The following is a 14,559-nucleotide window of genomic DNA, read 5'->3' as shown; positions in this document are numbered from 1 at the left end:
AGTAGATTAATCACTACCTTGCTTCCTTTTACATAGTAGGTACATATTCCTGAAAGACTCAAGCAAATTCAAATTTTGTGAAGCAAGTCACATTTTAAATGTGCTAAGGCAGTTGTGACTTAAAGAAATCCTGTTGTAAATCTTTTAATGAGCAAAAATAGCTTTTTTTTAAAGCAGATAATCTGACATCTGTAAATCTAATTTTCCCCATATATTGGGTTTTCTTAAGTGAGGTATGCTATGAATAACTAGGCACCTATATCTGTGTTACCCAGATGTTTTTTGATGATTGAATTTACAAATATTTACCTTGTTAGAGACCCATAAAATCTCTTCTAGTTACTAGAAAGAGCTTTTGTAGATCTTTAACAAGATCCAGAATATGATATTTCATCATAATAATATATGAAATTGTATTCACTCTAATCATGTGAATAATTCTATTCATTATATCATATATGAAGTATTTTGCATATTTTTTATGAAAGTAATAAAGCATCTTCCACTTTTTTCAAATTTCAGCATCCTGGCTTTAATTATTTTGCCTTCGTAATTGTAAAAATTATCAAATCATAATTACATAGGCTGGCTTATTTTTGTCCATTTCAAGTGGTAAAAAGATGCAAGTAATAAATTATGTCTGTAAGTTGAGTCTCTTTTTAAAACAATATTTTGCAATTTAAAGATACACAATATTGGCTTAATGTCACTGCTTCTCTACTGTCTCTAGAAAGAGAACAGCTCTCTGCTAACAAGTAACGATTATATCACAAAGGTTATGAATTTCTTAGAAACAGGGCAAGGGATTCATTTCCAGATGTTGCTACATAAATACTAGCAATATTTTTAACTCAGCAGCACCATGGGGACAAGAGTGGGTGAGAATTTTTGAGAGTCCAAAGATGGGGTGAAAGTGAGGGAAAATTCAGATGTAGAACTCTTCTATTTCATGATTTGGGGGTCTGGAGGACTCTGCAAGTGGTTGGGGGCTGTCCCTAGTCCCCCTGCCATCTGGAGAATGGGCAGCGGGGGGCTCAGAGGTCTCCTTGAGTGTGGAGGAGGATGCAAAGGGAGATGATGGGGGAGAGCTGGATGACCCCTCAGTAAGACAGGAAAGAGAAGCGCAGGAGGCCTCGGTTGGCGGTGTGCTTGAAGCAGACAGCGGCCTTCCATTGGAAGCTCCTTGCTTTGGCTGATGGGGATGACATTTTCTTGAGGGGAGATAAGTTTCCAAATTATTGCAAAACCCACTAGGAGCCGAGTAGGCTGAGACCACGGACAAATCTGAGAAGGAGAGCTTTAGGCCCGTGTCCACATCCGTTTCCTGGGCATCTTCCAGGTCATCCACAGATAGTTTGGGGTTCTGTTTCCGCTCCAATGGCTCTTCTGCTGGGGAACCCCTCTTGACCCCCCAGAGTGGATCAGCCAAGGGCAAGGAGTCAGGGGCAAGGATGGCGCCTCCGGTGGGCAGACAAAACAATGACTTGCTTCTCTGGAATGACCAGGGAAGGGGCCGAGCATTTCTTTGAGTCCGTCCTCCCTGATCCTTACGGGCTAGGTCAGGGTTGGGGAGCCCGTTGACTGGACCGCCGAATGGCTGCTGCTGGCTGCTGCTGAGGGTGCGACTCCGAGGGATGAAGCAAGAAGGGATGGAGGAAGAAGCCTTCTCTGAGAAGCAGTGAAGCCTGCTGGTTCTAGACTTTCTATATAAACTGTGTGCCTGTGGGGAAGACAGGAAACACTCCATTAATGTGGAATTGTCAATCTCCTGGTATCACCTCTGCAATATTATGCTTGCTATAATCTCATTGGAAAAACCTAAAAGAACACTAAGATAACTCAATGGAAGCAGGACACTATACTTGGATGCACAGCAACATTAATAATATGAAAACAAAACAGCAATATCAATGACCATAATAGTAATAATTTAAGTAATTATTTCAGCAAAAAATGTTGACCATATTCTATAAACTATATCAGATGATCCAAATTTATAGTGAAATGAAATGTATTGAAGAAAAGATTTTGCTCTTCCTGAGCAATAAATTCCTAGAAAAATTCCTAATAAAAAGGAAACAAGAGTGGCTCCTTACATTCCCTGTCCTTTAGTGTTATAGCCTATATAAAGGAAGCTAGTAACATCTTATATTACAGTGGATTATAGAAATGTATGCAAACATGCACGCAGTTTTTGGCTGGATCAAATTGGAAAGTCACAGCTTGTCAATTTAAAAACCTATGTCAGGATTAAAATAAAATTCTAAAATTTGTCACAACTGAGAATACTAAATAAGCCCTAAAATGAGTGGAACACAATTTAAATACAACAACTAGTATTCCACATATTTCACCTCAGAAACATATAAACAATTAGTAGGTATTGATTGCTCTCTCCCTAATACTCCATTCACTTTTTATGATAATAGCACTGTCCAGTAAGCTATGGGAGTCATTAACTACCAGGTTTAATCCCACCTGCCACAGTTTCTGTGTGGGGACTTGGGCATTTGCCTGTCCTTTAGTTTTATTTCTTGTACTTCTGTTTTCTGTTCATTGCTTTCAGAAATTCAAAAGAGAAGCCTGCTGCTTACTATTGCTTAAAATCCGCAAACATTGCCTTAAATCCAGACAGCCATTTGCAGCTTTCTCCCTATTGTATAACCAGTCTTGCACAACCTGACACACAGTAAGTACTTTATAAAAATGTTCACTGACTGACTGTGTATCTCTCTCCACAAAGGACCCAAGCAAAGGGATTGGAGACAGTGGTTCTATCTGTGTCTCAATATCTGCACTCTATTATACTCCCTAGTATTGGAACCAGATTAAAATGTAATTGAGAAACTTAACAAAATAGGCAAAACACAAAATTCAACAAAATAAATTTAACAGAATTAATAAAAAAATAAACTAGATGATATTAATATGTAGTTTTCTAAGTCAATATGCAAACTTCAGGTATCTCCTGTAAATCGCTAAGACTCCCCTTTTGATTAGAATTTGTTACTACTGCCCAATTACAAGATGCATCCAGACTTATTAAAAAAACTTGCAAAGCATCTTTCCCACAACTTTGTAAGGTAGTGTTTAACCCTTTTTTGTGTTGAAGGCTCAGGTCCTAGTCTTGTCATGTATAAAATGAAGGATTTCACCCTGGAAACATGCATGCTACTCAGTATCAGAGAGCACCTAGCAAAAATGCTGACTTCCCCATGGGTCTTGCAGAATAAGTGACCTCTCTATCTTAACTCTCTCCTTTGAAGTAGTGGCAATGCTTATTAGTGTAAGGGTCTGATCTATGTGGATTTATTCAATTAATCTCTTGGCTCCAGCTCCCACCATTGGGAAAATGCCACTCTTTATTTTGTGTCATTTTATTTTTTGCTGAGGCAATTGGGTTTAAGTGACTTGTCCAGGGTCACATAGCCAGGAAGTGTTAAGTGTCTGTGCTCAAATTTGAACTCAGGTTCTCCTGACTTCAGGGCTGGTACTCCATCCACTGCACCATCTAGCTGCCCCAGTAGAGAAAATTTCAAAAGATAAACTAGATAATTTTGATTATATGAAATTGGAAAAAGTTTTATACAAATCAAATGAGTTCATTTAAGGTAACAAGATAAGTGGCCTAATGAGAAAAAGATCTTTTTATCACATTTCTTTGATAAGAGCTTACCATACAAAATATCTAGACAACTAAGAGAAATATTTAAGACCAAAAGTCATTCCTCAATATGGAAGTAATCAAAAGATATGATTAAGCTATTTTTTGATCCAAGGAAGAATTTAATCAACAGATATCATAAACAAATCAAGACTAGTTATAAAATGTTACCAACTATATTTTAAAATGCTCTAAATCACGAGTAATAAGAGAAATATAAATCAAGACAGCTCTGAGATTTTACTTCATACTCTAGCAAACTGGCAAAGATGGGGAAAGATAGGAATAGACAATGTTGAAGGAGTTGGAGAGAAATAGACACACTATTGTGTATATAAAATAATGGAGTTAACACAGAAGCATAGCTTAACTTCTGACAGTTCAACTTCAAACAAGCAAAAGGGAAAAAATCTCAAATATGAAACAGCAGTTATCATGTTAGTTATACTTTAGTTCTCCCCAAACTCAGGCATCCTAAGTTAATCCTAGATCTAGAAATTGCTGGACATAGTTCATGGACCTAGTCTCAAATTTCCCCATTGGATGCTCCTATCAGAAATTAGCATTTCCCACTTGATCTTCCAACTGTTACACAACATTTTCTAGCCATTTCCCACTTAGTTTCATAATAGGTCAATGTCCACTTAGTTGAGTAACTTAGGAACTGAGATCCACTCTTCATGACCCTGATTTTCTACTCAACTCAACTTCCTTATTAATGACCTCCTTGGGTTATATGCTTAGCAATAAAACCTCTAGATCAAATGAAATGGGTATTTTAAGCTATTTTATCTATAATTCCAGTTAGTTTTCAGGAAGGTTGGACCAATTCATAGTTTCAACAACAAAGCATTAGCGTGTCTATTTCTCTCCAACTCCTTCAATATTGTCTATTTCTATCTTTCCCCATCTTTGCCAGTTTGCTAGAGTATGAAGTAAAATCTCAGAGCTGTCTTGATTTATATTTCTCTTATTACTCGTGATTTAGAGCATTTTAAAATATAGTTGGTAACATTTTATAACTAGTCTTGATTTGTTTATGATAACTGTTGATTAAATTCTTCCTTGGATCAAAAAATAGCTTAATCATATCTTTTGATTACTTCCATATTGAGGAATGACTTTTGGTCTTAAATATTTCTCTTAGTTGTCTAGATATTTTGTATGGTAAGCTCTTATCAAAGAAATGTGATAAAAAGATCTTTTTCTCATTAGGCCACTTATCTTGTTACCTTAAATGAACTCATTTGATTTGTATAAAACTTTTTCCAATTTCATATAATCAAAATTATCTAGTTTATCTTTTGAAATTTTCTCTACTGGGGCAGCTAGATGGTGCAGTGGATGGAGTACCAGCCCTGAAGTCAGGAGAACCTGAGTTCAAATTTGAGCACAGACACTTAACACTTCCTGGCTATGTGACCCTGGACAAGTCACTTAAACTCAATTGCCTCAGCAAAAAATAAAATAAAATCTTCTACCCCTTATTTGTTTAAAAATTCATCCTCTATTCATAGCTTTGAAAGGCATATAATTACTTCTTGAAATTTTTAATGATATATTTAGATCATATACCCATCTTGAATTTATTGTGAAATATGGTGTAAGGTGTTGGTCTAAGTTTAATTTCTTCCAGTTTTCCTAATAGTTCTTATCAAATAGGTAATTTTCTCATAAGTAATTTGTTTTCAGGTTTATTGAATGCTGAGTTATGGAGAAGGATGTGTTGCTAGCTAACTTTCTGGAAAAAAAATAACACATTTTAAAATTTGATCTGCATTATTCATACTTGCTCCCATCCTTTTCTCAAGTCTAAATTATCAACCTAAGAAATCAAGTGCTGATTGCAATTATTTTTACATTTCTGAAGTATAAATGCTCATACTGAAAATTTAAAAATTGGAGTTCTCTAGCTGGTAAGAGCTGCTCTAGCACACCCCTTGTGGGGTTCTATTATATCTGCTTCCTCTTTATCTAGTTTAAACTATTTTTAAATTTTTTAAACTACGAAATAATTTTAATGATTGCTACTTTGTAATATAGTTTGAGTCCTGGAGGTGCTATTCTTTTTCCATTTCTATCCTAGCTTTTCTCCACACTAGTTCCCCTGATATTCTAGATCTTTTGTTTGTCCAAATAAATGGTTTACCTTTATAAAGTTTCCCTTTGGTAGTCTGATTGATATTGCTTTAAAACTACAAGCTAACTTTGAAAATACTGTAATTTTTATTATGTTTACTCACCATTGTTATGAACACTAAATGTTCCTCTAGCTACTTAAGTTATTCTTTAAGAAACATTTTGTAATTCAGTTTATACAAGTGTTCTGTGTGTTTTAGTAGACAGATTCTCAAATATTTTGTGCATTATGAAGTTATTTTGAATGAAACTTTTCTTCCTGTCAATTCCTCTTAGATTCTGTTATTATATAGAAATGCTGTTTTTTTTTTTGTGTGGATTTATTTTGTAGCCTGAAACTTTTCTGAAGCTATTATCTCAAATAGCTTTTTTATTGATTTGCTAGAATTTCTCTCTGTAAACCAAAATCTTATAAGTAAAGAAGGATACTTTTTGTCTCTGTCTATCGTTATGCCTTTAATTTCTTCTGCCTGTCTATAAAATATTAGGATAAGGGCATCTCTTTATTTGATTTATTTAATGGGAAATCTTCCAGTGTATTGCCATTCTCATAGGATGATTGCTTTTGGTGTTGGATAGATACTTCTGTTATAATAAAAAAAATCCTTATATATTTACACTGTGGGCAGAGAGGTGGCCTGTTAGATAGTGCACCAGGCCTGGAATCAGAAAAACTCAACTTCCTGATCTGGCCTTAAGACATGAGCTTTGTGTTGCTAGGCAGGTCAACTGCTTGAATCAGGTTCCTCAAAAATGAGCGAAAGAAGAAAATGCCAAAACACTGCAGTATTTTGCCAAAAAGAGCCCAAATGGGTCATGAAGAGATGGACATGATTGAAACAAATGAAAAATAACAAAAGTCCATATTTTGTTGGATTTTCTAGGATAAATCAATATCATACTCTGTTAACAACTTTTTCTGCAACTACTGTTATAAACATGTGATTTTAGGTGTTTTTTATTACTTACCTTAATTGTTTTCCAAAAAAAATTCATAATCTTTACATTTTTAGTATAAATACAACTGGTTTATGATAAATGAGTTCTCGAATAAATTACTGTGATTTTTTTTTACTAAAATTTCATTTTAAAATTGTTGAATTGATATTCAGAAATAATATTAATCTTTTGCCTTACCCTTCTCTGGCATTAAGACTATATTTGTCTTATAAAAGGAGCTTGGTAAAGTGTTTTCTTTATCAACTTTTGAGAATAATTTGTATGACACAGGTATTAAATTTTCTATAAAATTTTGATATAATTCTCAAAATTCACTAGGCCAGGATTTCTGCTCCCCCACCTTTGTTGGCTAATTCTTCAATGAGAATTGGGTTATGAAATTGGTTTAAATATTGCTATTCGGGATCTGTTAATTTAGGTATTTTATATTTTTGAAGGTATTCCTCTATTTCTTTTGAGGTCTTGGTTTTGTTGACATGAAAGTGCATAAAAGGATCTGGTAGTTTGATAATTCTCTTTAGTTCCTCTGGTTTTGTCATGATTATATTTTGTTCATTTCAAAAAATTTGTTGAGCTCTGTTATTTTTCCTTTTTTTTTTTTTAGTGTTCCAACTGTCAGGTTCTTTTCATAATGACTTAGATTTATTGGTAGTATGGAATTTTCTAGGGCACAAATAAAACCTTTGCTATTATTATATTATTATCATCTTGTAATATTATTGTTTCTGTTTTACAAAGGGAAAAACTAAGAAGTAAAGTGACATCTCATGACTGCCCAGATAAACATTGGGGCAAGGAACTGAATTCAATCTCCTAAATTTTCATTTCTGGAGCTATTTCGAACAGTTCAACAGATTATCAGTCTCTATGAGATGATTCCTGGAATCTGATGGGCTGAAAACTTCTATACACCAGAGAACACCCAGCTACACAATTAGGCAAGAGTGTTTTTGTCCCAAATATAACTCTTGTGAGATATGTCAGGAAAAAAACTTCCCTTTCAGGCAGGAGGAGACATATCTCTGACAATGGTGTCAGAAAACACATGCTGGAAGATAGTAATCTCTGGATGCAAGACTGAGAGAATGTGTTCAGTACAAAATGAGATAAAGACTGAGGGGCTACAGAGAATGCTACTGTCACTGGCAGGGAGACAGCTTGAATGGGAGACCAGAAGAGGCATGGGTGACTGTACAATGAGAGCATGAGTCTAGGTAATTTGTGTTGGGAAACAGGAAAAATGTTGGTGTATTGGAGCCAGAAAGTGAGATGATTTTCAGGAGCTCTGGGGGTAATTCTGTGAGGAAGAGAAGTTAGCATGGCCATTAGGACAGGGATGAAAGTGCAGTTTTTTTGCACTAGGCTTGGAACTGAGAAGGAAATGAATGAGAGGCTTAAGAACTTGTGCCTTTGACACACAGCCACAGCAATCCTGAGGAGCCATGAAATGTGTCGACATTAGATCATGTTTTTTGAATGGCAAATGACTATTGCTTCTTATCATTTCAATATGAGTATAGATAATGTCTCTGGATCACAAGAGGTCCAGACCTCAAGATCTGAGTAGAACTAGTTGCAATGGTCTGAATGTTTAGGAGTGGATGGGAGACCAGATGGGATGTTCTGATTGAATCCATTACCTAAATTATGATGGAAATCAATGGGGAAATTATTTTGTTTATAAAAACTCATCTTACAAATGAGTATTTAGGAGCACATTTGTCTTATAAAATGAATTATATCATATGGAGGAATGCAAGATATGACTTCATTACACCTCATATCAACTAATTGCCAAACCATCTTGTGTCTTTCTTGGAAAGATTTGGGGCCTTACAATCTGTTCTGAAGTGAACAACACCTGAGTTATCTGTTATTCTTTTCCTTCCAAATTTTACCTGTGTGCTTTTCTTTTGCCTCAGTCTAGACCACTCACAGAAGAAATCCTTATTCCCATTTTCTTTCAGCCAAAATCTTTATTTAGGCTTAATCAAGTTTCATTTCCACAGAAGCTTTTCCCTGCTTCCTCAAGTCCGATTTGCCCAAACCCAGGGATTTTCTTTTCCTTCATAAAGGGATATTTGGTCACATTTTAAGTTCCTTCTAGAGGCTTCCCATCGACCTCAGGGCTTTCTGTGTAATTCCTCCATTTTGATCTCTTCTAATATATTCCCTGACTGAACAGACAATCATGTCTACCCAGTCACCTTTTCTTTCAGCTGGACTATGTTTAGCCTGGAGCAAATGAGGTCAAGTATCTGAAGAGTTGTTATGTGGAAGACAGATTAAACTCATTCCATCTGCCTCTTGGTTCTGAAAAACTAGGAGCAATGAAGGAAAATACTGAGCTGAGGGGAGATTTAGACTTGATGCAAAACCACATCAAACCCATGTATAAATTAACAAACATAAACAAAAAACACCCCTTCCCACCTCTAATTCTTCATTGTAATTCTTCATTACAATGAAGAATCTAAAAATGGAATGGCCCATTTTGGAAGGTAGTGAACTTTCCTTCACTTGAAGTCTTCAGACAAAGCTTAAATAATCACTTTTGGACATAAAAGGGGCAGAAAGTATTAGCCAGTTGTTCTAGTACACTTGTCCCAACAATCTATATATAACTTATGAAGATGATATAGAGACCATTATGACATCTTGTAACTTAATGTGGGAGTCATGATATTGAGATTTATTATCAGTAAATATTTGATTTGTATACCTATTTTATATACCTATATATATCTGGGGGTCACATAAAAATTTCTCAGGTAGAAAGGAATTACAAGAAGAAATAATTTAAGAAGCCCTGATGGAGAATTCTTGGTTCAATAACTTGATCTTGAGGAAACTTGATATCCCTTCTGACTCTGATTCTGTGATTTATTCTCCATTCTTCCCTTTCTCCCATGCCACGCCAGATAATTCTCACTTAAATTTTACTAACAGTCACCTAAAGAAGTAAGGATGGCTAGGTGGCACAGTGGATAGGGCATTGGGCTGGGAATCAGGAGAACTCCTCTTCCTGAGTTCAAATCTACCCTGAGACATTTACTTAAGTCACTTAATCCTTTTTACCTAAGTCCCTCATCTATAAACTGAGCAGAAGAAGGAAATGGCAAACCACTCTTGGGCCAAGACCCAAATGGGGTCACAAAGAGTCAGATGTGACAACACAAGAAGTGAAGAGATAAAATTTTGGATTTGTTAAGGATGTTTTGTGTGGTATACTCCCAGGTAAAACAACAGATAAGCAGTTAAATAGGATTTATTTGTTGATCAATCAACCAGCATTTATTAAAAAGCCTACTATATTCAAGGTACTATACTAAGTAGCAGGAATATATTATTTGTCTAATTAAGAAGAGGTCTGGGGTTTTGATAAATCTGGGTCTGCAAGTATATAAGATGTGTTGTCTATAGCTGGCTAAGCAAGGAAAGAAAGGAGAAGCAGCTGAAGCTTGGTCCTGATAAGCATGCCCATAATGGCTTTACATATCCAGTTTGCTTTCATCTGTTTCATGGTCCTAAAGTATTTCAAGCCCTGGCCAGCTGCAGCATCAGAAATCTGGATCCAACAGTTACTCACCTGAAGGACATATCTATGAAGGGAAAACTTCAGCCTTCTCACTTCCAGCAAGTGTGCATTTTTTTTCTGTACAGGCAAATCTCCCAAATTGCTAATGCTCTTCATTGACCCTGAAATTACTTTTATTTACTCTGTAGACTGTTTATTCACCTTCATCCTGTAGCTTCCCTATCTTTCTTCAAGGTTCCATCCAAATCCCACCTTTTTATAGTTTTCTCCTTATGCAAATCCTCAAATACTTGGGATAAATATTCCCCTAACTCACCTATAGATTTGAAACTCATTAGTTTGTCAGACCCCTCAATCTCCATTGCAAGTCTTCATATACTTGGGGTAGACATTCCCCTAATTCACCTACAGGTACGTTAGTTTGTCAGGCCCCTAAATCTGGTTTACTCCATCTGCTGAGATAGTTTACTGGGGTGAGGCTGCTGTCCATGCTATAAACTTCTTGCAGCCACAAATGAGTGTGGGGGGACAAGTGGACAAGTGGGGGGACAAAGGTAGATGAGCAGCCCTTAGAGCAGATTGGCTAGTTCTCTTGAATATGCCCTTAGCATATATCTGACATTTAGTAAGTACCTAATAACTATGTATTGATTAACTGTATTTAATTTTCTAATTATATGTTGTTTTCCTGCAATAGAATGCAAGGTTCTTCAAAGCAGAAACTATTTTGTTTTTGTCTCTGCATGCCTAGGAGTAGCACAGTGCTTGACACATAATAGGTGTTTAGTAAATGAATGAATACTTACTGAATTAAATGTGTTTAGAGATCTGTTATGATATCAGACCTTGGTAAGATCATTGTACTTGATGATATTTCTTTCCAGTACTTTTGCTGTGTCTGACACAAAAAAAGTTCTGTAGTACTGTAACATAATAAAAATGCTTAAATTTTAGAAGCTTATGCCTGAAGATTTTGTTTAAATGATTCAAAAGGACTCTTCTAGGAGTCAGCAAGGGAAAGAGGTGAAAAAATATAATGGTTGTTTCAGCTGGCTTTTTTGTTTTTCTTCTTGAAGACAGTAATGGGGTTATCATCAAAATCCTTCCATCGAGCACTTTGGCAACATATAAAAGCTGATAAATTCTTGACTTGCCGGGTTGATCATTTCATCCCTGGGAATGTAGAGGAAATGAAAAAAAAAGGAGCTCATAAGGAGGAACTGGCTGGAAAAATTAAACAGAGGTAAGGGAAACTTTCTGAGGCTGATCAGTCTCAAAATCAGGACAGATTAATAAAGGATTTCTAAGACAATTCAACATTGACCCAAGAGGTCAGGAAAATAGTTCTCAGTGAGATCAGAGCTAGGGTACGTAAGTCTGAAACTCCAAATGAGAAGTTGGATCAAGAGGGCTTTGAGACTCTTGATGTAATTCTGATGATATTGGACAGGGCTTATGATTTAGATCAGAGTTGGACAGGATGACTGTTCAGTTGGACATCCAAGGTTCTCTCTGTATTTCAATAATCTATGATCTCATTGATATGAAAACCCCTCCCCTGTATCAACAGAGATCAGAACTCATCTATACCTCAGTATCCTATGTAATTCTTATCACTGTATTCATAAAACCTCCCCAAAGGATTCTCCCAATTCTCCATGTTTGCTACTTGTTCCTTTAATATTAAAAAAGGTTTAATGATATCTTTTGTTTTTATATACCTAGGATTTTCCAATATTCTTTTTCTCCTCCCAAAAATCTCTCCCTTATAATAAAAAATAAAAAAAAGAGAGCAAGGAAAAAATTCAGTAAAAATGACCAACATATAAGAGAAGTTTGATGATATTTGCAATATTCCATGCTCACATTCCTTCACCTCTGCAAGAAGGGAGGGAAATAAGAGATATTTTCTCATATCTTCTTTGAGATCAGTTTGTTCATAAACATCTAGGTAGTACAGTGGATAGAGTATTGGACTTGAAATTAGGAAGATCAAAGTTCAGATTTGATATTAGATTTACCAGCTGTGTGACCCTGGACTAGTTCTTTGTTTACCTTGGCTTCTTTATCTGTAAAATGAGGATAATTATGAAGGATTAATTTTATTGGACTTGAAGTTAGGAAGATCAAAGTTCAAATCTGATCTTAGATCTACTATCTGTGTGCTAGACTAATCCTCTGTCTGCCTTGACTTCCTCATCTGTAAAATGAGGATAATAATGAAGGATTAATTTTTTTGTATATGTCTATGACAGAATGCTGAAATAATGAAAAATAATTCTTGTTTAATCCACAAGTTTGTAAAACAGAAAAAGGAGGCAACATAATAGCTAATAAACTGCAGGATTATGCAAGAGACCTCTGGACAATCTTAAAATCAGAATTATCTTCAAAAGGAGAAAAAGGACTTGCATCAATATTACATCAAAAAGAGAAAATGATAAACAGAATAATTCAGAGTATATTAATTTAGAGAATAATTAAAGTAAGAAAGTGTGAGTGGGTGTGTGTGTATGTGTGTGTGTAATGGGGATGTGGCTTGCAATTAAAAAAGAGAGATTCTGAATTTGGTTGGCCAGAACAGAAGTCAATGCTTCAGATCATTAAAACCAGCTGAGACCTGATATGCCGATCTGACTTTGGACAGAGCCATCTTCTCAGAAGGGAACTTGGGGACTGTCACCAAATGAGCAAGGGCTGGAATAATCTGGATATCTGCCAAAATTATCAAGGCTTGGAGGACTCCTAGTATGGCCTGGAATAAAATTTATGAGGAAGGGGTACATGAATGTCATATATTTATAGAAGGAAAAAATTATTCATGATTTCAGCTTGGCTAAATAAGTAAGTCACAAGTTTTCCAGAAAAAGAAGACTTTGTACATGAACTCTGCTTCCAGAAAACTTTGTAATGGCTATGGCAAAAAAGAGTAAAAGTAAAACTCTGCTGTACTTTCCCAGGAGTGTCAGCTCTCTCTGGTTCCCTATGTCCCTCTCTTACTATTTGGAAAAAATCTGTCTTTATTTTCAACTTTTGCAGGTTTTTCCCCTAGGCTTTTCAAAGAATGTGATCATTATAAGGATTCCTGCTCCATGAGTCTATGTTTCTAAAAAGTCCCTATTGCTATTAGTTCATGATGAGCTAAAGGGCAGTGTTCATTGCATGACCCTTCGAGAGGCTATCCAAATTTTTCCACTGTTTTGGAATTTGATTGTATTGAATATGGCTCAAAATACTGGTCCACTGTCTGAGAATTGGGAATATTTGTTGTATAGACATTTGTTACTATGGTATTTGGAATGTTGTATTGCTTAATTTTTTAATTATATAATTTATGTCAAAGTTGGAATGACTCATATATTACTCTTTTGAAAAGAAGATAGGTATATCAGTAAAAGGGATATACCTATGCCGTGGGAAGAGGACTCCCACTAAATGTGAACTCCAGCTAAATGGTAAAGTATAGCTGAAGGAGCTTGTGCATGGGAATTAGGAGATCTGGTTTTAAGTCCCAACTCCACTGTTGAAAACTCACACTTATATAGCACTTTAAAGTTTATGATGCTAAGATGTCAGTCCCTATACAGATGCTCTTCCTGGAAGCAAGAACCTGTGACTGCCAATCATTCAGATTCATTGTACTCCACCAAATCTGCTCTTATAGCTCCCATCTTTATTTATTCCACTGTTTTAAGCTTGGCTTTGTTGGGCTAGGAAAAGATAACTAATGTATCCTTATTTAACATGCATCTCACTTCCATATATACATTATGATGATCATTAGGGTTCCCAGCCACTCCCAGTCTATTCTGAAACTGAATGAGCCCCAAACACACACTGGTACTCTGTGATATTATAGAAAAAGCATTTCATTTAAACTCAGGGAATTGAGTTCAAAGCTTAGCTCTTTGTATGACCATGATTAAGTTGCAACTTTCTCATCTCTAAAATGAGGAAATTGAATTAACTGATCTCTGGGGTCCCTTTCTAGTATAGATCTCTGAACTAATAATTATTATTAATAATTATCAATGGCATTTACTTGCCACACTCATGAATCCAACCATACGAACTATAGAGCTCCCTATTACCTCCAGGACCAAATAGGAAATCCTGACATTTAAAGCCCTTCACAATTTGGCCCCTTTCTTTTTTTTTTTTTAATTAAAAAAATTTTTTTTAAATAACTTTTTATTGACAGAACCCATGCCAGGGTAATTTTTTACAACATTATCCCTTGCACTCATTTCTGTTCTGA

General features: G+C 35.6%; 1 protein-coding gene across 2 annotated transcripts in view; it reads right to left on the bottom strand.

Annotated features, from left to right (window-relative positions):
• Positions 1 to 506: 506 nt before the first annotated feature.
• The window catches only part of FAM124A (family with sequence similarity 124 member A), a 113,447-nt gene continuing 99,394 nt past the window's right edge, over positions 507 to 14,559 (bottom strand). For both annotated transcript variants that reach the window (XM_051987372.1, XM_051987373.1), the window contains one exon: positions 507 to 1,720. In XM_051987372.1, coding sequence (XP_051843332.1) covers positions 926 to 1,720 — 795 coding nt within the window. In that variant the 3' untranslated portion in view covers positions 507 to 925. The remainder of the gene's footprint in view (positions 1,721 to 14,559) is intronic.

Source organism: Antechinus flavipes, chromosome 3 (assembly GCF_016432865.1).
Source record: "Antechinus flavipes isolate AdamAnt ecotype Samford, QLD, Australia chromosome 3, AdamAnt_v2, whole genome shotgun sequence".
Taxonomy (NCBI): Eukaryota; Metazoa; Chordata; class Mammalia; order Dasyuromorphia; family Dasyuridae; genus Antechinus; species Antechinus flavipes.
This window is presented reverse-complemented; position numbering and strand designations above follow the sequence as displayed.